This window comes from Carcharhinus amblyrhynchos, chromosome 17, assembly GCF_965287045.1.
Source record: "Carcharhinus amblyrhynchos chromosome 17, sCarAmb.v2.hapA, whole genome shotgun sequence".
Taxonomy (NCBI): Eukaryota; Metazoa; Chordata; class Chondrichthyes; order Carcharhiniformes; family Carcharhinidae; genus Carcharhinus; species Carcharhinus amblyrhynchos.
In genome coordinates, this window is record NC_137340.1 from 47619869 (window position 1) to 47644300 (window position 24432).

General features: G+C 46.0%; 1 protein-coding gene across 1 annotated transcript in view; it reads left to right on the forward strand.

The window, feature by feature from the left end:
* Positions 1 to 23916, forward strand: part of as3mt (arsenite methyltransferase) — a 46203-nt gene extending 22287 nt beyond the window's left edge. The window contains exons 6-11 of the mRNA XM_080205920.1: positions 398 to 467; positions 2715 to 2796; positions 6103 to 6234; positions 10437 to 10579; positions 13809 to 13943; positions 22715 to 23916. Of these exons, the coding sequence (XP_080062046.1) occupies positions 398 to 467; positions 2715 to 2796; positions 6103 to 6234; positions 10437 to 10579; positions 13809 to 13943; positions 22715 to 22816 (664 nt within the window). The 3' untranslated portion in view covers positions 22817 to 23916. The remainder of the gene's footprint in view (positions 1 to 397; positions 468 to 2714; positions 2797 to 6102; positions 6235 to 10436; positions 10580 to 13808; positions 13944 to 22714) is intronic.
* Positions 23917 to 24432: the final 516 nt, after the last annotated feature.

Consider the following 24432-nt stretch of genomic DNA (forward strand, 5'->3'; position numbering starts at 1 on the left):
ACGGTGCCAGGGACCCAGGTTCAATTCTGGCCTCGGGTCACTGTCTGTATGGAGTTTCTCCCTGTGTCTGTATGGGTTTCCTCCGGGTGCTCTGGTTTCCTCCCACAGTCCAAGAGATGTGCGGGTTGGGTGGATTGACCATTACCTGTCAGGGGATTAGTAAGATAAATGTGTGGGTTTATGGGGATAGGGTTTGGGTGGGATTGTTGTCGGTGCAGACTCGATGGGCCGAATGGCCTCCTTTTGCACTGTAGGAACTCTGTGATTCTATTCTATGTGATATCATATGACTGATTCTCCCTCCCCTCACCCCATCTCTTTCATACCCTAAAGCAGCCTCACACAGAGGGTCAGTGCTCTTTCATGTATTTGTTTAGCAGATTTTGTTTTCTTTCAGATCTAACTGTGTGATAAATCTGTTGCCTGATAAAAAGGCTGTGTTAAAAGAAGCTTATCGAGTGTTGAAGGTACGCTGGCTCGGAACGCTTTCCCAAGAGATGTAGATTTCTGTTCTAAGAGGTTGTTGACATCAGAGTGTTGACTGTCTGTGCTGGCTACATCCCTGCCCTCTTTTATTCACAAAACTGGCGTCGTTCAGGGCATCTGATGGTTCAGCAGAGAAATGTACTGTGCCATTCTGAGTAGAAAGACCCAGCCTTGAGGGTTGGTGGAGCTTGGACTGAAAGCAGGACTGGTTCATCGTCTCCCCAGGACGGTGTCAGGCTTGGGTGGAGGGATGGGGAGAAGGAAATCCACTGCCTCTGGTCCTGATCACTGTGTGGTGATGAGTGAGGGTGGGATCGAGGTCTGTGGTTATGCCTGTCACAGTGGAATAGCCCGACTCTGGGTGGGCTGTCGGAGGCCGATTGGCATCATTGGAACTGACCCCTCAGCTCGAATTAGTGGATTCAGGAGAAGCTCTGTGACCTGTGCTTTCAAGCTGGAGAGGAGGGGTGGTGAGGAGGTTGATGCCTTTATTGAGCCACAATTAGTAGCACACGGGGAGATGGCCTAGTGGTATTATCGCTGGACTATTAATCCAGAAACTCAGCAAATATTCTGGAGACCTGGTTTCGAATCCCACCACAGTAAATGGTGGGATTAGAATTCAATTAAAAAAATTACAATTAAGAATCTACTGATGAAACCGTTGTCGTCAAAACCCATCTGATTCACTAATGTCTTTTGGCGTAAGAAATCTGCCGTCCTTATCCGGTCTGGCCTACATGTGACTCCAAAGCCACAGCAATGTGGTTGACTCTCAATTGCCCTCTGAATAAAGGCAGTAAGGAATGGGTAATAAAAGCTGGCCAGGCAGCGACACCCAAGTCCCACGATTAAATAAAAATAGCCAATCCTGCAAATGAAGTTTCTAGTTTAATAGTTGACTGGAGCAGAGGGGCAGACTGGGAGACAGGTTCTGCGCTGAGCTAGTTGATTTCAAACAGTGGGGTTGCTGCAGGAGGAACCTTGGTGCAGGGGTGGCTGACACATTCTATCACCCCTGCAGCGAGAGAATTGGCATCTGTGCCGGCTATATCCCTATGAATAAGGCCACACTTGGAATACAGTGTGCAATCCTGGTCATCGTATTATAGAAAGGATATTATTGAACTAGAAAGAGTGCAGAAAAGATTTACTAGGATGCTACCGGGACTTGATGGATTGAGTTATAAGGAGATACTGGGACTTTTTTCCCTGGAGTGTAGGAGGCTGTGGGGTGATCTTATAGGGGTCTATAAAATAATGAGGGCCACCGATCAGCTAGGTAGTCAATATCTTTTCCCAATCTTTTTTCCAAAACTAGAGGGCATAGGTTTAAGGGGAGAGATACAAAAGTGTCCAGGGGGCAATTTTTTCACACAGAGGGTGGTGAGTGTCTGGAACAAGCTGTCAGTGGTAGTAGTAGAGGCGGGTACAATTTTGTCTTTCAAAAAGCATTTAGATAGTTACATGTGTATGATGGATGTAGAGGGATATGGGCCAAATGTGGGCAATTGGGATTAGCTTAGAGGTTTCAAAAAAAAAGGCATGGACAAGTTGGGTCAAAGGGCCTGTTTCCAAGCTGTAAACCTCTCTGACTCAAGTGACTTCTACACAAACACCAGCGTGCCAAGAGAGCTGTCAGTCAGCATGGCTGCACCTTTCCAGATCTGCACACACTCCTCGCTTGTTACAGCTGGATAGCTGTTGGCACTCACTCCCAAGACCCGTGTGTGAAGGGTAAACACTTAGCCTAGAAACTGTCTGTAGAATCAACTCCAGAAAGAGTCGGACTGCAGGAGAAATATTTCACTAAATCCAGGAGAAGTTCCATCCCACAGTCCCATAAGCCATTTTGTGGCACAGGGCGGCACAGTGGTTAGCACTGCTGCCTCTCAGCACCAGCGAGCCGGGTTCAGTTCCCAGCTTGGGTCACTGTCTGTGCAGAGTCTATATGTTCTCCCCGTGTCTGAGTGGGTTTCCTCCAGGTGCTCTGGTTTCCTCCCACAGTCCGAAAGATGTGCTGGTTAGTTGCATTGGCCGTGCTAAATTCTCCCTCAGTGTACCCGAACAGGCGCCAGAGTGTGGCAACTAGAGAATTTTCACAGTAACTTCATTGCGGTGTTAAGCCTCCTTGTGACACTAATAACTAAACTTCAAACCTTATTAAAAGGAGTAACGGGAATGTTTGGTAGACCCTTGCTGACTTGAACTGGTTTGTCCGTTATTAGGATGGTGGCGAGATGTACTTCAGTGATATCTACGCTGATAGTGAACCTCCAGACGCCGTGAGAACACACAAGGTTTTGTGGGGTATGTGGGGGAAAAAACGGTTTTTCACTGGTTAATATTCTGGAGATATCGCTTCATGTTTACTAGGCTGATACCGGAGTTGAGGGGATTGAGCTATGAGGAGAGGCTGAATAAACTAGGCTTGTACTCGTTAGAGTTTAGAAGAATGAGGGGAGATCTCATTGAGACGTATAAGATGATGAATGGGATGGATAGGATAGAGGTGGAGAGACTCTTCCCGCTCAAAAAAGACAGTAGGACTAGGGGGCACAGCCTCAAGATAAAGGGGAGGCGGTTTAGAACGGAGTTGAGGAGGAACTTCTTCACTCAAAGGGTGGTGAATCTCTGGAATTCTCTGCCCGTTGAAGTGGTGGAGGCTGCCTCGCTAAATATTTTTAAGAAGCGGGTTGATGGGTTCTTGATAAGAGAGGGGATTAAGGGTTATGGGGAGAGGGCGGGAAAGTGGAACTGAGCCACAACAGATCAGCCATGATCTTATTGAATGGCGGGGCAGGCTCGAAGGGCTAGATGGCCTACTCCTGCTCCTATTTCTTATGTTCTTATGTTCTTATTATGTTACACATAGCAGGACAATACTAATACTTCTCACTGAGAATTGTTAAGCAAAGGGACCAAGAGCAAGAATAGAAGACACCACCAAGTTTGAAGAGGTTTAAGAAACTTAGAAAGCGGTGGAACCTGTCTAAAGCCGAGTTCGAGAGGTTCCCAATCGACAAGTGAGCCTGGTGTTCTGGGGGGATGGGGACAGGAATATGGAGCTGAAACAATGAGATCAGCTATGATCTTATTGAATGATGGGACAGGTTTGAAGGGCTGAACGGCCTACTCCAGCTCCTGAGTCCTGTGTTCCTAAGAAAGTGGATGGGAGAAAGTAGGCAAGCAGAGGGCGTTACTAACAGAATTGACAAAGGAAATTTGGTGGGTGAGGTATATTTGGATTTCTGGAAGACTTTATCAAAAGCTCCCCCCCCCTCAGGAGGTTGATTAGCACATGGGATAGGAGCAATACACTGGCATGGATTCAGGATTGACTAACTTGCAGAAAACGGAGAGTAAGAATAAATGGGTCATTCTCAAGTTGGCAGGAGTGAGTAGCGGGGTACTAAAAGAGCAGTACTTGGGCCTTAGCTGTTGACAAAATATATCAGTGATTTAGATGTGGGGATCAAATGTAATATTTCCAAATTTGTTACAAAGCTGGGCAGGAATGTGTGTAGTGAGGAAGATGTGAAGCAGTTACAGGAGGATTTGGACGGACTTCACAAATGGGCAAGAATATGACTGATGGAATGTAATGTGAAGAAATGTGAGGTCATCTACTTTGATAGAGGGAACAGGTGTGCAGAGTATTCCCTAAATGGTAAGAAATTAGGAAGTGTAGATGCACAAAGAGACCTGGGTGTTCTTGTCCGTAAGTCATTCAAGGCTAACATGCAGTTGCAGCAAGCTGTTAGGAAAGCTACTGGAATGTTAGCCTTTATCGGAGAGGATTTGAGTACAGGAGTAGTGAGATCTTGCTTCAGTTGTATAGAAGCTTGGTTCGACTGTACCTGGAGTACAATGTGCAGTTTTGGTCCCCTTACCTCAGTATGGATATTATTGCCTAGTGGAAGCAAACAAAAAAATCAATAGATTTGTTCCGGCGACATTGAGACGGAAGAGGGATTGGGAAAACTGGGCCTGAATTCTCTAGACTGTCAAAAAATGAGAGGTGATCTCATTGAAGCCTACAAAATAATTAACGGAATAGATAAGGTAGATGCAGATAAGATATTTCACTTGGCTGGGGGACTCAGGAACCAGAGGGCACAACTACAAGATAAAAGGGAAGCCACTTAACACTGAGATGAGGAGAAATTTCTTTACACGGGAGGTTGTGAATCTTTGGAATCCTTTACCCCAGAGGGCTGGGGAAGCTCAGTCATTGAGTATGTTTAAAGCAGAGATTGATAGATTTTTTGATTTAACAATAGCGTAAAGGGTTACGGGGATCGTGGGTGTAAAAGGCATTGAAGTGTCTGATCAACCGTGAATGTATTGAATGGTAGAGCAAGCTGGAAGGGCTGAATGGCCTGCTCCTGTCCCATATCCCTTGCAGCTGGGAGGAAAAGGGACGTGAACACACATTGGGACACCTTTGTGGCACTTTGCAGAATCTATGGAGTCTGTAGCTGAGAGCGGATATTGGTATCGAATTATGGGTCATTTTAGTCATCATCGTTTGAGATAAAGTGAAGAAGTGAATAGTTTGCTGCCTATAAAAGCCCCTGGTTTCCATTAGCAAGCAGAATGAGGGTAAATTATCAACCCCAACTCCCAGCCATAGCATTGCTTTGCTGGTTTAAAGTTAGGGGAGAAACAAAATGGAAAACATAAGCTTAGATAGAACTGTCAAATTTAAATTCACTTGCTAATTTAGTCACGTTTAGCTTTATAGATACTTAGTTAGGCCACACTTGGAAGAGAGTGTTCAATTCTGGTTGCCACACACCCAGAAGGAGGCAAAGGGTTTGGAGAGGGTACAGAAAAGATTTACCAGGATGTTGCCTGGTATGGAGGGCATTATCTATGAGGAGAGGTTGGAGAAACTTGGTTTGCCCTCACTGGAGCGACGGAGGTTGAGGGGGCGACCTGATAGAAGTCTACAAGATTATGAAGGGCACGGACATTCAAAAGCTTTATCCCAGAATGGAAAAGTCAATTACTAGGGAGCACAGGTTTAAAATGTGAGGGGCAAGGTTTAAAGGAGATGTACGAGGCAAGTGTTTTACAGAGGGTGGTGGGTGCCTGGAACTCGTTGCCAGGGGAGGTAGTGGAAGCGGATACGATAGTGACTTTTAAGAGGCATCTTGACAAATACATGAATAGGATGGGAATAGAGGGATATGGTCCCTGGAAGGGGAGGAGGTTTTAGTTCAGACAAGCAGCATGGTTGGTGCAGGCTTGGAGGGCCGAAGGGCCTGTTCCTGTGCTATAATTTTCTTTGCTCTTGGCATGTAATATGCCAACGCTTGCTGGGATTTATGTTTCTGATCGCAGTGTGCCAGTGTGTGAGGCTGGCAACCTTGGCCAAGCACTCGAGGGGAGATACCGAGCACTGTTTTATTGGTAGGCTCAATAGAGGGGTGAAAATCCCTTTGCAAAGTCTTATCGCCCAGGGCTGGAGGGGCTTGGACAGATTTGGGAATGGGTTGGCTGCTTGCGCGAGTTGTTGGGAGCTCAGTAACCTTTGGGTGATCCAGCGACGACAATGAAGTAAGGTCAACGTTCCGATATCTCCAACTCGTTCTGTTGATCTGTCTCCAGGAGAATGTCTGGGAGGAGCTCTGTGGTGGAAAGATCTCTTCAAACTCGCAAAGGAGGTGGGCTTCAGTGTTCCGCGACTGGTTACTGCCCGGACCACTCCCGTGCCGAATAAGGAGCTCCAAGACATTGTTGGTGAGAAATCGCAGAGTCGGAGATGATTGTTTGCGTTAATATTTTAACGGAGAAATGTCACCAGGGGAGAATGCAGCACTGAGGAAAATCCAGAAAGGCTGATGGAAGGATTGGTCAATGGGATGGGAGAACTTTGAAGGACAAGAGGGAGCCAGGGTGTTAGAGGTCGAGGAATGTGGGAAAAGGGTGTGGGTGCTATCTTATTGAAAGGAATGGTCTGCTCATGTCAGACGGAGGGCACGCACTGTCCTCCCGCGGGCCAGAGGGTACACACTGTCCCCTGTGGGCCAGAGGGCACGCACTGTCCTCCCGCGGGCCAGAGGGTACACACTGTCCCCCCCGCCCCCACCCCCGCGGGGCCAGAGGGTACACACTGTCCCCCAGGGGTAGGGGGCAGGGACTGTGCCTGTGGGGCAGGGACTCAAATACCCATCCCACACCCCTCTCAGAACCTGGCAAGCTGCTAAGCGGGGCGAATGTTGTAAATGGACGGCAGGGTACGGGCGCAGCAGAAGGCCAAAGATTGGGAGCAGAGTTAGGCCATTCGGCCCAATCTAGTCTGCTCCACCATTCCGTCATGGCGGATATTCTCACCCCGAGGAAAGCGAATGCATTGTGTGGCAGTGGATGATGGTCACACCTTTCCCCTGCTATAACAACACGACTAAACATTGAAGAAACTCTGCTACCTCGGATCATATCCTCTCCAGCTGATATTAGTTTAGCTTCAAGCTGAGCTGTGTCGCCTGATTCCGTACACCAGGGCTACGATCGCACAAATCAATCCCCACTCCAGGATTCGAGCCATTATTTGGGACTGATACGGAGTGTCCAGTCAGGAGGGAGTGCTGCCTGGTCAGAAATACTCTCCAGGCGAACCAGGGCCGAGGGATTCCACTCACACGGACAGGCTGGGAAAGTCAGGGTTATTCTCCTCAGGGGAGAGACGACTGAGGGCAGGTTTAATAGAGGTGTGAAAACCGTGAGGGTTTTGGATGGATTAAATAAAGGAACTGTTTCCACCGGCTGAAGGACCAACCACCAGAGGCCAGGGATTTAGGTGATTGGCCAAAAATGTGACGAGGAAAAGGTTTTTGTCAGACAGCGAGTGGCTACGATCTGGAGTGTCCGGCTTGATGGGCTGGATTCACATTCAATAGTATAATTCAGAACTAAATTGGATAAATAGTTAAAGGAGGAAAATTGATTTGGGGCAAGATTTGGGGAGTGAGACATAAGATATCGGAGCAGTATTAGGCCATTCGGCCCACCGAGTCCACTCCACCATTCAATCATGGCTCCTCATCCCCATTTTCCTGCCTTCTCCCATCAAGAGACTAAGTACAGCTGGTGCAGTCTCAATGGGCCGAGTGGCCTCCTTTGATGTTGTATGATTCCATCTGCCTGTTCGAGTGGGTTCCAGTAGTCGATGAAGATACTGTTCAGAGAAGCTTCGGGAAGTATCCATATTCTTGGGAAAACGTTTGCCCTGGAATCAAACACATCAACAAACTGGCCGTTTACTGGTTGTGATTTGTAGAACTCTGCCTCACAAACAGCCACTGTTCCTCAGGGTAATTCCTTGTATGAGAGGAGGTGTACTAAATGATGAGGGGAAGAGATAGAGTAGACAGAATAAATTGTTTCCCTTGCTGGAGAATTCTAGAACCAGGGGGCATAGATTCAAGATATGTGCAGAAGGTGTAGAGGGAACACAAAGAACTGTTTTTTACACAGAGTGTTATAGGTGTCTGGAGTTCGCTGCCTGAGTTGGTGGTGGAGACAGAGACCCTAAACTCTTTTAAAAAGTACCTGGATCTGCACCTTGAGTGCTGTAAGCTACGGTGCTATGGGCCGGGTGCACAGGTTAGAAAGGATGTCCGTGTACCCTTGGGCTGGCTTAGACAAGATGGGCTGAGTGGCCTCCTTCTTGCTGTGATTTTTCTATGGTTCTATGTGTTGAGGCATTGCTTCTTGTTCTAAAATGGATGTTGGAATGATAGAGAGAGAGAGAATGACTTTCAAACCAGTTGAAGCATTTTGCATGACACTTGGCTCAGTTCCTGCTTTGTGCTGAGTAACGTGTCCCTTCCCAGAGCCTCCTTCCAAATATCTCCCCATAAAAGGCGATGGCCAAGTGATATAATCGCTGGACCATTAATCCAGAAACTCAGCTAATGTTCCGGGGACCTGGGTTCGAATCCCACCACGGCAGATGACGGGATTTGAATTCAGTAAAAAATACTTGCAATTAAGTGTTGTGGGAAATCGCCACTCGGAATCAGATTTGAAGATTCAACATGCAGTTCATTGGACAAAGCTTTGGGAGAAGCGTCGGGCGCCCCCCTGTGCTCGCAGTCACTTTCACAATTTTAAAAGTGGCAGCTGAGCTTCTTTTATACATCCCAAAGAGTTGACAAGTACAGACATTAGCAGTTGTTATATCATTAACATTAGCAGTTATCACAACATTAGTCAATTATGCTCCCCTAGCAATGACTAACCTCATTAACAAAACCTATTATTTTGGTTCTGCTTTATCTTAAGCTAAGTTGATCATCTGGACCTCAATGTCTGGTTTTTTTTTGTGTGTCAGTTCCGTAGTAATTAAACATTTCTAGCTCGTTGTGCAATGAGACGCCTAAGTCAGCGCATTTTAATGTATTTCCACACAGCCCATTTTGTGTCAAGTAACCATCTTGTATCTTCTAATCTCGGGACTCCCTCTGGCAGCGTCTCACTTTTACTCCAACGTAAGAATCTACTGATGACCGTGAAACATTGTCGATTGTCAGAAAACCTATTTGGTTCACTGATGTCCTTTAGAGAAGGAAATCCTTACTGATCTGGCCTACATGTGATTGCAAAGCCACAGCAAAGTGGTTGACGCTCAACTGCCCTCTGAACAAGGGCAACTGAGGATGGGCGATAAATGCTGGTCGGCCAGTGACCACCCGCGATTCACAAATGAATGAAAAAAAAAAGCCACGCTCGTTCCCTCCCCCAACCAGTGCACTGAGCAATTTCTCATCCTCGTTTCAATCTCCCATTACTTGGTCCCTCGTTAAAAGGGAAATATCGTCACCTCTTGTGCGGCAGCAGTTGAGGCTGGAGCTGAAGAGATGGCGGCCACTTCTAATTGGATCTCATTACTGTCTGTACACCCTTATACTGACAGGGCAGATCAGTGGAGAGTTGTAAAAGCTGCCATGATGCTGGGCGCAAAATCCCTTTCAGTCCTTATCTGAAGCATTGAGTTTTTTGTATTATTTGATAACCAGCCAACGATCACTGGGTCTCCTCGGGGATAGATTTTGCTGTCGTGGCCAGCTTTTTTCAAAATGAGATCCTGCTCTTTTTACGCTTTTCACACTTGGACGCAGCCAAAATAAATGTATTTTGCCTCTTGGAGTTGAACCTTGAACAGTAGCCATTATCAGAAATCAGATGGAAACTGACCTGACCCCTTCTTAGAATCAGCCCTGTTGTTTCTGATTCAGCTCCAAGACCTTGAGGATCTAATGTGTTTTGAAGATGATGAGGATGAGCGGCTGAGAGTTAGTGAGTAGGAGGCGAGTTTTGCATCGCTATCCAGGATTGCTGGGGTTAGATGAGACTTGTTTTGTCTTTTGCGAGGCGGATTTTTCAGAGCGTTGTGCATTCCTGAATACAAGAGAGAGAGCTTGCATTTATATAGCGCCTTTCAGAGCTCAGGACACCCAAAAGGTTTTCCAGCCAATGAAGTACTATTAAAATGTCCTCACTGTAGGAAGCACAACAGTCAATTTTCACACAGCAAGCATCAAAACAGCAATAAAAGCTAGTAGGTTCACCAGGTTGACACATCGTTTTTAGGTGCTGTTCCTGGCTTGCCCTCTTGCACTCTTCATTGGACCAAGGTTGGTTGTCCTGGTTTGTTAGCAATGGGGTATCTGAGGAAAGAGGACTAAGTGGATATTTCTCTTGTGGACATGTATAAATGAATGACCTCTTGTGTTGAATAATTCTATGACAATGTTATGAAAACCTGGTTCTTCCTGTAAAGCAGTGGACTCTCACAGTTCTGTTTGCGTATTCCTGTCACTTGAAGCCATCGGCCTATTTTCACATTGTTTGAATTTAAGTAAAAGCAAAATGTTTGGAATTTTGATTTAATTTCAATCTTGATTGAAGGGATTGTTGTAATTTTTTTCTCTGTTTAGGTGACTGCAAGTTTGTTTCTGCCACATATCGATTGTTTAAAATCCCGGACAGCTCTCCGAGAGAGAAATGCTCAGTTACTTACAAAGGCTCAATCAAAGGCTTTAAAGAAAAGTTGGAGTTTGATGTCAACTACACATTTAAAGTAAGGGTCGGATTTCAAATTCTAATCTACTGAAGAAAATCAAGATCTGCAACTAAACAATATTGACTTCCTCAGTGGGTACGGTAGCATAGTTACCTAACTGAGCTAGTAATCCTGAGGCCCCTGAAGTAACAATCCTTACAATCCAGATGGATGGAACAGTGCTGCCTCAAAGCACCATGGACGCAGGTTTAATTCCACATTGTCTGTGTGGAGTTTGCACGTTCTCGTCGTGTCTGTGTGGGTTTCCTCCAGGTGCTCTGGTGTCCACCACAGTTCAAAAATGTGCAGGTTAGGTGGATTGGCCATGCTAAATTGCTCCTTAGTGTCCCACGATGTGTAGGTTAGGGGGATTAGCTGGGTTATGGATTTAGGGCCTGGGTAAAATGCTCTGTCAGAGAGTCAGTGCAGATTTGATGGGCCGAATTGCCTCCTCCTGCACTCTAGGGATCCCATGATTTCATGAAAATGAGTTCAAATCCCACCATGACATTTGAGGAATTTCAATCCAAATAATTATTTGTTAGTACACACTGTGAATATTGAACAGAAGACATGCTTGGTGAATCTATTGGAATTCTTTGAGGATGTAACTAGTAGATTGACCGAGGAAAACCAGTGGATGTGGTTTATTTAGACTTTCAGAAGGCTTTCGACAAGGTCTCACATGACAGACTACCAATTAAAGTTAAATCACATGGGATTGCGGATAATGTCTTGAGGATAGAAAGCTGGTTAGCAGATAGGAAGCAAAAAGTTGGTGTAAATGGATCTTTTTCTGATTGGCAGTCAGTGACTAATGGGGTTCCGCAGAGATCTGTTTTAGACCCCAACTGTTCACATTATGTATTACTGATTTGGAAGAGGGAACTAAATGTTTTATCTCCAAATTTGCAGATGATACAAAGTTGGAGGATGCAGAGATGCTTCAGCGCGATTTGGACAGGCTGATTGTGTGGGCATGTGCATGGCAGATGTAGTATAATGTGGATAAATGTGAGGTTATCCACTTTGGTAGCAATAATAGGAAGACATCTTTATTTGAATTGAGAGAGGTGGATGCACAGTTAGACCTTGGTGTCCTCGTGCATCAGTTACTAAAAGTAAGTGTGCAGGTACAGCAGGCAATAAAGGTAAATGGTATGTTGGTCTTCATAGCGAGAGGATTTGAGTATAGGGATAGGGATGTTTTACTGCAATTATACAGGGCATTGGTGAGGCCACACCTGGAGTATTGTGTGCAGTTTTGGTGTCCTTATCTGAGGAAGGATGTCCTTGCTATAGAGGGAGTACAGCGAAGGTTTACCAGGCTGATTCCTGGGATGGCAGGTCTGTTATATGAAGAGAAATTAGGTTGGTTAGAATTATATTCATTGAAATTTAGAAGAGTGAGAGGGGATTCCATAGAAACTATAACATTCTAATAGGGATAGGTAGGGTAGATTCAGAAAGAATGTTCCCAATGGTGGGGGAGTCCAGAACTAGAGGTCACAGTTTTAGGACTGAGGTGAGGAGAAATTTCTTCACCCAGAGGGTGGTGAATGTGTGGAATTCACCCCCACAGAAAGTAGTTGAGGCCAAAATGTTGTCTGATTTCAAGAGGAAATTAGATATAGCTCTAGGGGCTAAAGGGATTGAGGATTATGGGGGTAATGGGGGATCGGGGGGGGGTGTCAGGATATTGACTTCGATGATCAGCCATGATCAAAATGAATGGCGGAGCAGACTTGAAGGGCTGAATGGCCTACTCCTGCTTCTAGTTTCTATGTTTCTATTGTTGAAAAAAGAGATAAGAGAGTTGATTCTTCTTGTCTTGTTTTCATATGCTGGGACCTGGCTAAAGGAGTGTGTCCAGACATTTTGAATAAACAAAAGCAGGGGGCAATAGTTCCCTGGTGTATTCACCAGAGCAATATCTCAACCAACTTTCCAATGATCCAGACCCCTTTGTCTTATGCAGCAGAAATTGTTGTTCCCTTAGAATTTGGGTATTCTTGCATGTGTCCTGATGAGTGCAAGCGAAAAGCTTTGACAGCATGTTACTTTCGCCCCATAATTTAAATGCAATTAAATGAATAAAATCTGGAATGAAAAAGCGTACAGATCAGTAATGATGATTGTGAAGCTATTGGATTTTCATGAAAAACCTGCCTTGTTCACAAATATCCTTTAGGGGAGGAAATCTGCCAAACTTAACCTGGCTTGTCTTCTATGTGGCTCCAGGCCCACAGTAATGTGATAAGAACATAAGAAATAGGAGCAGGAGTAGGCCATCTAGCCCCTCGAGCCTGCCCCGCCATTCAATAAGATCATGGCTGATCTGAAGTGGATCAGTTCCACTTTCCCGCTCTCTCCCCATAAGCCTTAATTCCCTTGTCTATCAAAAACCCAGCTACCCGCGTCTTAAATATATTTAGCGAGGCAGCCTCCATCACTTCAACGGGCAGAGAATTCCAGAGATTCACCACCCTTTGAGTGAAGAAGTTCCTCCTCAACTCTGACCTGAATTGCCCCCCCCTTATCTTGAGGCTGTGCCCTCTAGTCCTGCTGTCCTTTCTAAGCGGGAAGAATCTTTCTACCTCTACCCTGTCCATCCCTTTCATTATCTTATACGTCTCTATAAGATCCCCCCTCATCCTTCTAAACTCCAACGAGTACAGACCCAGTCTATTCAGCCTCTCTTCATAGTCCAACCCCCTCATCTCCGCTATCAGCCTAGTGAGCCTCCTCTGCACTCCCTCCAAGGCCAATATATCCTTGCGCAAGTGCGGCGACCAAAATGATTGTCTCTGATTGTGATTGACAGTGATTGTCTGTGAACTCGGAAGTGATCTAGCAAACCATGCCATTCTACTCAAGAATGTTATTTCCCACCACCTTCTGAAGGATAGTTAGGCGTGGGAAATAAATGCTAGCCTTGGGCATATCCACTGGATAAATTAATAAAATGAAACAACCCATTCTGACTTAAAACAGCTCAAAACCGATAAATTCCCCAAGGGACCTGTACAGTTGAGTTATTCCACCTCATCTTTTCCATATATCTTTCTATTCCCTTTCCTCTCATATACTCATCTAGTTTCCCTCCTCAACACATTTGTGCTTATTCATCGTAAGTGCCTTGTGTGGCGGCGAGTTTTACATTTCGAGGTTGAGCGATGGCAGTCTTGCCAAAGGCCACTTTGCAGGTTGCAGATTGAAATGTTCTTTTATTTATTGTGTTGCTCAGGAAGGGGAGGCAGTAACTGTGGATGAAGAGACGGCTGCAGTTCTCCAGAGCTCCCGCTTTGCCGACGCCTTCACCGTTAAGCCAGTTGGGAAGATGGCTGCCGGCTCCACCGAATGTCCACCCGCGAGATCGAAGGTAAAAGTGGTACGGAATGTGCAAGAGGGCTGAATGGCCAGGGTTTCTGCAATTTTGAAGTCCTGAGAGAGAATGGGTTGCGGCAGGAGCTGGCGTGATGAATGTTTCTCAGGGTTTGCAGCACAAAGACAGATCTTTGGACCCATCTGTCTCTGATGGTGTTTTTGCCCCACCCTGCCTTATCTTGTCTTGTCAGCAAATCCTTCACTCCTTTGTCTTTCATGCAGTTAGAATCATAGCATCCCTACAGTGTAGAACAAGGTCATTTGGCCCATCGAGCCTATACCAACAACAATCCTACTCGGGCCCTGTCTCTGTAACCCCTCGTATTTACCCTAAGGGACAATTGGGCACGGCCAATCCACCTAACCTGCACATCTTTGGAGCCACTGAGGTATCTTCTCTGTCACTGTATCATTGCTACTGTCCTCAGCTACTTCTGGAGGTTTGTCAATGTGAAGGGATGTTGGACAGCTGGATTAAAACCTGCAGAAATGAGAGAGGAAGTGGGCCAGTGGGGTTAGTCGTCATAGCAACATCCGGAAGGAAGGACACAGCAAATATAGACAGATGGGGGCACCTCCCAAACTCTGTCCCCGCCAATCTGAAGAGCGAGGGCAGCAAATGAATGAGAGCGCCCCCATGTGCAGGTTCTCCTCCAAGCGTTACACCAATGAATCGTAGAATCTGTACAGTGCAGAAGAGGCCATTTGGCCCAGAGAGTCTGCACCAAATCTCTAACAAAGCATCTTACCCCAGCCACCTCCCCCTTCCCTGTAACCCCACATATTTACCCCACTAATCCCTATAGCCTTGGGACACTGGGTCAACTTAGCATGGCCAATCCACCTAACTCGCACATCTTTGGACTATGGGAGGAAACCGGAGCACCCAGAGGAAACCCACGCAAACACGGGGAGAATCCCGAGCTGGGAATTAATGTTTAGCCTCGACTGCCTCTGGGCAACAGTGAGAGGCAAACTGGTGGCTGTTAACATGTTAACGGGCATATCCATATAGACTTCTTCTGATCATTCAGTTCGTTCTCTTTGAACTTATGAATGAAAAAGAATTATTCAATAATGTGAACTGAACTGTGGAAATCATAAACTAAAGTCAGAATTAAGTTTGATTGGGTCCGATTCCCGCTTTCGGTCGCTGTGTGGAGTCGGCACATTCTCCCTGGGTCTGTGTGGATTTTGTCCGGGTGCTCCAGTTTCCTCCCACAGAGAGATGTGCTGGTTAGGTGGATTGGCCATGCTGAATACTCCCTCAGTGTACCCGAACAGGCGCCGGAGTGTAGCGACTAGGGGATTTTCATTGCAGTGTGAATGTAAGCCTACTTGTGACGCTAATAAATACTTTTTTTAAGCACTTTTTTTTATTCTTGGTGGTGTGCTGTCACTGCCCATCAAGTTAATGTTGCTTTTTGATTGTGATTTGAAAGGAAATCTTTGGAATTTTCCACGTGTGACTGTTTCAGGGCTGCTTCACATTCCAGTGAGAGCAAGACCCTGAGGTGTCAGGGATCAAGCACTGGATATTTTTGGAACTTCTCCTTTTCCACGATCTTTTCAGCAAAATGGAAAGCTCAAAATGATTTTATTTCTTAGTTACTGAAACTTTAATTATCCTTTCCCCCTCATTTTCCCTTCCTTTTTACTCTTTTCCAAATTCTATTATGTTTATTGTCCATTGTAAGATTCCCCCCGAAAGTGACAAGATATTTATACAACTGAGTATTTCAAAGGAGTTGAGTGTGGGATGGGAGTCAGGACAAGTGAAGGTTATCAGTTTTTACAGCTTCCTGGTTGCTTTTAAGGATTTTTTAAAAAATTCCAGATTTTTAGATTTGAATCCAATTTCTCAAACAGTCATGGGGAGATTTAACTAGCATCTGTACTATTAACACAGATTTAACTAGTATCTCTATTATTAGTGCAAATTTAACTAGGATTACGAGTCTGGTAACATTCCCATCACACCCTTCTCAATTATTTAGCTGGTTATTTGATTGGTTAACCGGTCCAAAGAACTCCATATACTAGATTTTACTGCTCCCTTTTTCTTGAACTGATCGTTCATTTTTAAACTCTGGCTGCCAGTTATTTGCAGTTGTTACAGACTACACACAAGGTTAACCTGAATTTGGGAGACAATTTGATAGGTACAAGGTTCCTGATGCTTTTTATCAGAACATCAAGTTCGCTGTATAACATAACAATTATGTTGCGTGTGATGGCGGTAAATGAGTCCAGATAACAAACTTGTTAAGTCAAGACATCTTTAGAACAAAATGTTCCCCTCAGACGTTCATATTTCCCTCATGGAATGTTGCTTTGGGCTTTTTGAGGCACCGTGGGACCTGTTGGAATGTTGGATCTCACAGCAGCTGAAGGTTGGAGAGCAGGTAGACTCGGAACAGGGCGGACTGGACCCAGAATTCCACAAGGAATCCAAATAAGCAGTGACATTTGGCCAGCGCCGATGACAAGGTTGGCCAACATGTCTGGTCAGCCTGCACCATTGCGTGGACTAGACTGCGTGTTGGGTGCCCCGCAAGCAATTAGGGAAGTGCATAGGAAGATAGCCCTTATTATAAAGGAATTGGGTGATATCAGGGAAAGATACAGTTATAAAGAGCACAACTCGAATACTGTGTACAGATTTGCTCTCCAGAAGAAGGATATACTCATCTTTGGAGGGAATTGTATCAAAGGTTCACTAGACTGATTCCTGGGATGAGGCAGTTTTGCACTGTGAGGACTAGACATAAGCCTGAGATTTAGAGGAATGAAAGATCATTTGATTGAAACAAATTCTTAAGGACCTTGACAGGACAGGTGCTGAGAAAATATTCCCCCGGCTGGGAAACCGGGAACACATGGTAATAATCTCAGAATAAGAAATGTAACGTCGAGAAGCTATGGAGTTATGTAGCGAACTTGATGTTCTGATAAAAAGCATCAGGAACCTTGTACCTATCAAACAACTGTTAGTTATCCTCAAGGCAGTACATCAGCGACCACCCAAGAAGCGACCTGTTGAGGTTCTCAGAACAACATCAATTCTCTGCTCTCTGACCTTGCCAGATACTTCTGATGGTTGGAGGAATTCTCTGTTGCGATCATTCAGATTTTCCATTGAAAGGGTAACAGATGTTCACGAATGGTTGCATTATTAGTGAATGATAGTCCCACAAGAATTTTCCCATTTCCTGATTGTCGGAGATGGGATTATGACTGATGGTGCGAGTCCTGACTCTGCGTAAGACCTGACCTGTGCACCAACATAGAAATTGCTCAGAATATTTAAACTACTGATTGCAATTTCCCTGCTCCCTGGCACCCTCTGCCGACGACACGAAGGTTGGTGGTGTTGTGGATAGTTTGGAGGGAAGTCAGAAGTTGCAGCGAGACATAGATAGGATGCAAGACTGGGCGGAGAAGTGGCAGATGGACTTCAACCTGGATATATGTGTAGTGGTCCATTTTGGTAAGTCAAATAGGATGAAGGAGTATAGTATTAAGGGTAAGACTCTTAGCAGTGTGGAAGATCAGAAGGATCTTGGGGTCCAGGTTCATAGGACTCTTAAATTGGCTTCACAGGTGGAGGATGTGGTTAAGAAGGCGTATGGTGTACTGGCCTTCATTAATCAAAGAATTAAGTTTAGGAGTCGGGAGGTAATGCTGCAGCTTTATAAGACCCTAGTCAGACCCCACTTGGAGTACTGTGCGCAGTTCTGGTCGCCTCATTACAGGAAGGATGTGGAAGCTATTGAGAGGTTGCAGAGGAGGTTTACAAGGATGTTGCCTGGATTGGGTGGCATCTCTTATGAGGATAGATTGAGAGAGTTCAGTCTCTTCTCCTTGGAGAGATGAAGGATGAGAAGGGACCTGATAGAGGTGTATAAGATGTTGAGAGGTATTGATCAGGTGGATTCTCAGAGGCTTTTTCCCAGGGCTGAAATGGTTGCTAGAGAGGACACAGGTTTAAGGTGCTGGGAAGCAAGTACAGAGGAGGTGTCAGGGGTAAGTTTTTCACTCAGGGTGGTGGTGAGTGAATGGAATCGGCTGCTGTTGGTGGTGGTGGAGGCAAATTCGATAGGGTCTTTTAAGAGACCTCTGGATGAGTACCTGGGACTTAATAGGATTGAGGGTTACAGGTAAGCCTAATAGGTAGGCATATGATCGGCGCAACTTGTGGGCCGAAGGGCCTGTTTGTGCTGTAGTTTTTATATGTTCTGCGAATGTCTCCAAAGTTTCAGAGTCAGAGACTTTGGACATTTCCAATATACTTACCTGGAAAGTTACCCAGGAATTGTTAGACAGATTAAAACCTAGTCTAACTCCTGGTAAACTCCACAACTGGCCTCCTCACCCCAGGTCAGACTATCCCTAAAACCCAACCAGACCTGACTACCCCAACCCAAGTACACCCCTGACCAGCTGACAACCCCTCTCAGCTACCCTCCCATGTGACGTACCCTGACTGACATCCAACTACCACACAACTAACCCTCATAATGCCCGCCAATCCTCAACTTATCTTCTCCAGTCCAACAGCCCATGCACTCACCTGCCCACCTCACCCACCCTGACCATGAGGACCACCTTATCCGTGTCATGCACCTCCCCCACTAAGTCGCCTCACCCACCCTGCCTGTCTCACCCACTTACTCACCTCACCTACCCTACCCATTCACTCTCCCACTCATCCATTCATTAATTTTAAAAGGCTGAACATTCAAACGCACTGGATGGCAGCTGCTGTTGTAAAAGCTGTGCCCAGTCTTACCCTGATTCCACTCCCCTCAATAAGGTTCTTATAGAATCCCTATGGTGCAAGGGAAGGCCATTCAGCCCATCGAGTCTGCACTATCCCCATAACCCCAAGTAGTTACCCCCCAAATCCCACCAATCGATACATTTTGGGACACTAAGGAGCAATTTAGCTTGGCCATTCCAACTAACTTATACATCTTTGGACCGCAGGAAGAAACTGGAGCACCTGGAGGAAACCCACACAGACACCGGGAGAATGTGCAGACTCCACACGGACAGTGACCCAAGGCTGGAATTGAATCCGGGTCCCTGGCGCTGTTTGGCTGCAGTGCTAACCACTGTACCACCGTGGCACCCTCTCTAAGGGACTTTGCACAGTACATTCCTGTAAGAACCCAGACAAAATGCACAGCAGCTTTGAGTCGGCGGGGGGAATTTTTAATCTCAGCGGCAATCCAACCATCATTGCCACTGCTCAGGAGATTATACATTGTAATCTTGTGCTCAGGATGAATCGCCATCCAAAAGTCTTCTTTCTGCTGAAGGCACCTACACATGTGGAGGTGTCGGTAGCCCACATTCCTTGCCCACTCTCCACTGTAGCCTGTCCTTTGAGTGTCGCCACACTGTGCAATGTTTGTGCACGCACTTCTCCCTTGGGATTAACTTCTACTTTCATTGTGCTGCCGCCACCACAGACTGACATCCATATTCCGCCAACACCTGTGAACGTAGTTAATAATGTGATAATGACTGGAAAATCAGTGTTGATTGCGGGATGAATATTGGCCATGACATAGAACATAGAACATTACAGCGCAGAACAGGCCCTTCGGCCCACGATGTTGCGCCGACCAGTTACAAAACAATGACCCACTAACCTAAACCAATCCCTTTTCGTCCATAAACCTATCCACGGATCTCTTAAACGCCCCCAAACTAGGCGCATTTACAACCGCAGCAGGCAGGGCATTCCAATCCCTCACCACCCTCTGGGTAAAGAACCAACCCGTGACATCCGTCCTATAACTACCACCCCTTAATTTAAAGCCATGCCCCCTCGTGCTAGATTTCTCCATCAGAGGAAAAAGGCTATCACTGTCCACCCTATCTAAACCTCTAATCATGACATTAGGGAGAGCTCCCCTGCTCCTTCTTAAATAATGGTGATGTGGAGATGCCGGTATTGGGCTGGGATAAAACAGAAAGAAATCCCACAAGTTCCTGAACTGAACTCCCAGCCACCTGACAAAGGGACAGCTTGTTCCAAAAGCTTGGGGCGTCTGCTGCAAATAAACTTGTTGGACTTTACGCTGGTGTTGTGGGGTTTCTTTCCTTCTTAAATAGTGCCGTAGGATCTTTCACATCCATCTGAACAGGAAGATGAGACCTCAGTTTAACATTCATCCAGAGAATGATGCCTTGCTCCAACAGGGCAGCACTTCCTCAGTTACTGCACTGAAGCGTTAGCCTTGATTTGATTTGATTTATTATTGTCACGTGTATTAACATATTAGTGAAAAGGATTGTTCCTTGCACGCTATGCAGACAAAGCATAGAGAAGGAAAGGAGAAGGTGCAGAATGTAGTGTTACAGCCATGGCTACGGTGTGGAGGAAAACCAACCTAATGATAATAATTTGTACTCTTAGACCACCTCCAACATTGCAAAATTTCCCAGAGGATCGATAGTAAACAAACCTGGTCGTGGGCATCACTGGTTAGGCCAACATTTATTGCCCACGAGAAGATGATGAGTCACCTTCTTTAACTGCTGTGCTCCTTGTGTTGTAGGAACGCCCACAGTGCCACTGGGGAGGGAGCTCCAGGATTTTGACCCAGCAACAGTGAAGGACTGGCGATGTACTTCCAAGTCAGGATGGAGGGGAACTTGCAGGTGGTGCTGTTCCCATGCATCTATAATCCATTCTGCTCCTGACTTGTCCCTTGTAAATGGTGGAAAGGCTTTGAGAAATCAGGACGTGAGTTACTCACTGCAGGATTCCCAGCCTCTGACCTGCTCTTGTAACCACAGTACTTACGTCGTTAGTCCAGTTTCTGGTCAATGCTAAGTCCCCAGATGTTGAAAATTGGGGTTTCAGCCATCGGTAATGCCTTTTGAATGTCAAGCGGTGATGGTTAGATTCTCTCGGTGGAAATGTTCATTGCCTGGCACTTGTTTGACACGAATGTTACTTGCCACTTGTCAGCCCAAGCCTGGATATTGTCTGGGTCTTGTTACATATAGACCTCAGTATCTGAGGAGTTGTGAATGGTGCTGAACATGGTGTAATCATCGGCAAACATCCCCACCTCTGATCTTATGATGGAAGGAAGATCAGTGATGAAGCAACTAATGATGGTTGGGTCTAGGACATTTACTCTGAGATACTTCTACAGTGATGTCCTGGAGCTGAGATGATTGTCTTTCTACGTACCAAGTACGACTCCAATCTGTGGAGAGTTTTTCCCCGATTCCCACAAGCTTCAATCTTACTGGGGATCCTCGATGCCACACAAATCTGGCCTTGATGTCAAGGGCTCTCACTCTCACATCACCTCTGGAATTCAGCTCTTTGTCCATGTTTAAACTGAGGTCAGAAGCTGAGTGACGCTGGTGAAACTGTAGCTGAGACCTGTGAGCAGGTTATTGCTGAGCAGGTTCTACTTGATCACTGTCAGCGACACCTTTCATCACTTTAGTGATGATCCAGAGTAGACTGATTGGTCGGGTTGGATTTGTCCTGTTTCCTGTATACAGGACATAAACTGGACAATTTTCCACATCCTGGAGCTTCTGGTTCAAAAGTAGGGATGCTACCCATTGTACCATAAACCTCCTGTCACCAGTGGTGGACCTGGAGGGGATTACAGAGACAGGGAGAAACAGGCATCTGAGGGATTTAAAATCAGATGGGAATTTTAAAATCAATGTTTTAAAATGTTGCTTTATCAGGAGTCAGTGAAGATCAAGGAGCACAGGGGTGCCAGGTGAATGGAGTTTGGTGCCAGTTTTAAAAAATTCATTCATGGGACATAGGCGTCACTGGCTGGCCAGCATTTATTGCCTGTATCTAGTTGCCCTTGAGAAGGGTGGTGGTGATGAGCCGCCATCTTGAATCGTGGCAGTCCATGTGCCGTTAGGGAGGGAATTCCAGGATTTTCACCCAGCGACTGTGAAGGAACGGCGATATATTTCCAAATCCAAAAATGTGCGGGTTACGTGGATTGGCCGTGTTAAATTGCCCCTCAGTGTCAGGGGGACTAGCTAGGGTAAATGCATGGGGTTATGGGGATAAGTGGGATTGTGGTCGGTGCAGATTTGATGGGCCGAATGGCCTCCTTTATCACACTGGGATTCTATATGTCAGGATGGTGAGTGGCTCGGAGGGGAACTTGTGGTGTTGCCCTTGTCCTTTGAGATGGAAATGGTCGGGGGTTTGGAAAGTGCTGTCTAAGGATCTTTGGTGAATTGCCGCAGTGCACCTTGTAGATGGTACACACTGCTGCTACTGAGTGTCGGTGGTGGAGGGAGTGGATGTTTGTGGATGTGGTGCCAAACAAGTGGGGCTGCTTTGTCCTGGATGGTGTTGAGATACACACAGCAGAGGCTTGGATGATCCCAGTTTAAGGAGGTCGGTTCTCGGTGGCCAGCTAGGCAGGGAATGGGATGATCTGGTGTGAGGCTGACACTGTGTCAGTGCTCGGCAAATACTGCAGTGTTGCGGATCTTATTCTTTAAGGTGAGGACTGATCAGCCTGTTCAGACCAGATTCTGTCGTAACTCCTCTCTGGGATCATTCACATCCACCCCAACCACCATTCAGCTGGCCAAGATCTTAAAGGAAAACTCACACTGGGTAAAGTAGAGTAAAAAAAAGTTTCCCAGAAGTGTAATCAAACAAACGTCATTGGTTGGATCTGAAATGCATTTGTAATTGGACACTGAGGTTTTAATGTGTTTTTTTTTATTGGCCTCTTTCTTTAGGATGCTGTTGTGGATCCGTTCAAGTTGGCCGATGGGCCCGGGGTTACGGGGACTCCGTCCTGTGCCGGAACCTGCTCCGTGAAAAGCAAGGAATGCTGCTGAAGCGATTGTGTTGACGGAAGAATAAATTCTGCTTAGTCTAATAATCAGTGAAGTCAGTGTCATAAAATGATCAGAAGCAAAGGTGACCCCCTGTGACCTGTGACCTGAGCTGTGTGGAAATGAAGGTTGGATTTGCCCGCTTTCCCGTCCAGCTAGTTACCCACTGCCACCTTGACTTGCTCTGCAGACTCCCGTCACCAGCAACCATCTTCTTCTGCAGGAACCTTTGGATCGTCCATATTTTAACCTCAAATTTCACCCCAGTGTGATGCTTTTCCTAAAACTCTCTGCTTTTCTCTCTTTCCCAAAATTGAATTAAGGTCTGGCAGCTCCGTTCCACCTTTATAACCTCTAATCTGAATCTGAACCACACAGTAAAGAGCAGGTTACCCCCTCAAAGTGCTGAAAATTGTTCACATGCACCCACCTGCATTTATATAGCACCTTTAATAAATCGAATGGAAACCCTACAGTGCAGAAGGAGTCCATTTGGCCCATCAAGTCTGCACCAACTCTCGGACAGAATATCTTACCCAGGCCCTATCCCCGTAACCCCACACATTTACCCCACTAATCCACACAGCTTGGGACACTAAGGGGCGATTCAGCATGACCAACTGGCCTAACCTGCACACCTTTGGACTGTGGGAGGAAACCGGAGCACCCGGAAGAAACCCACGCAGTCACGGGGAGAACGTGCAAAGTCCACACAGACTCTGACCCAAAGCTGGAATCGAACCCGGGTCCCTGGTGTTGTGAGGCTGCCGTTAACATCCTGAAATTCTTCCGAGGAGCGTTGCTGTTAGTAACTTTGCATTTCAAAACCGGCTGGAAGAGGGCAGCTGAGAGGCTCGGAGCTGAGGTCAGTGAATGACTGATAACCGAGCATCACGTTCAGTGCATCTTCCAAGCTGCAGAGAGCGATGAACAACAAGAGTGTTAGAGCCATTGAGACTCACTTCATTTCCAAATGTGCTCGTTATCTGAGAGGCGAGCGGTGGTTTTGGGCAATGTTTGATTAGTATAAAAAATTTTCACTGTTCAAATCTTTTGTTCTGTCACAAATGCTTTCTAGCCCAATAAAAAAATAGTTGAAATAAGCAGGAATCTCTGTGTCCTTTAGTAAAGAATCTCAACATGAATGGCCCCTTCTGTTAACTGGGCTGTTATTGATGGTTTCTCCATGGGGAGCTGGGGGGGGGAGGGGGGGGGTTGGATTTGGGCAGGGATACTATTCAGAATGATTATTTGTGTGAATCATTGCTCTTTCAGGATATACAATCGTCAGCACACTGACCATTTAACCCAACTCGTTAGTGTTCATGTTCCACTCGAGTTCCCCCTCTATCCCACGGTTAATTACCTCTTCCCAGCCTGCTCCCATATCCCAAAGTTACTTCTCCTTGAATGTACAAATGCTCCCTGTTTCAGTAACAATAATAAGAAATAGGAGCAGGAGTAGATACTCAATCCTGTTCCAACATCCAATATGATCATGGCTGGTCTTTTGCCTAAACTGCTCTTTCCCGTCTGCTCCCCATATACCTTGTTCCACGGACCAAAACCTGTCAATTTCAGTCCAAAATAAACTCGACGATGCAGCATCCACAACACTG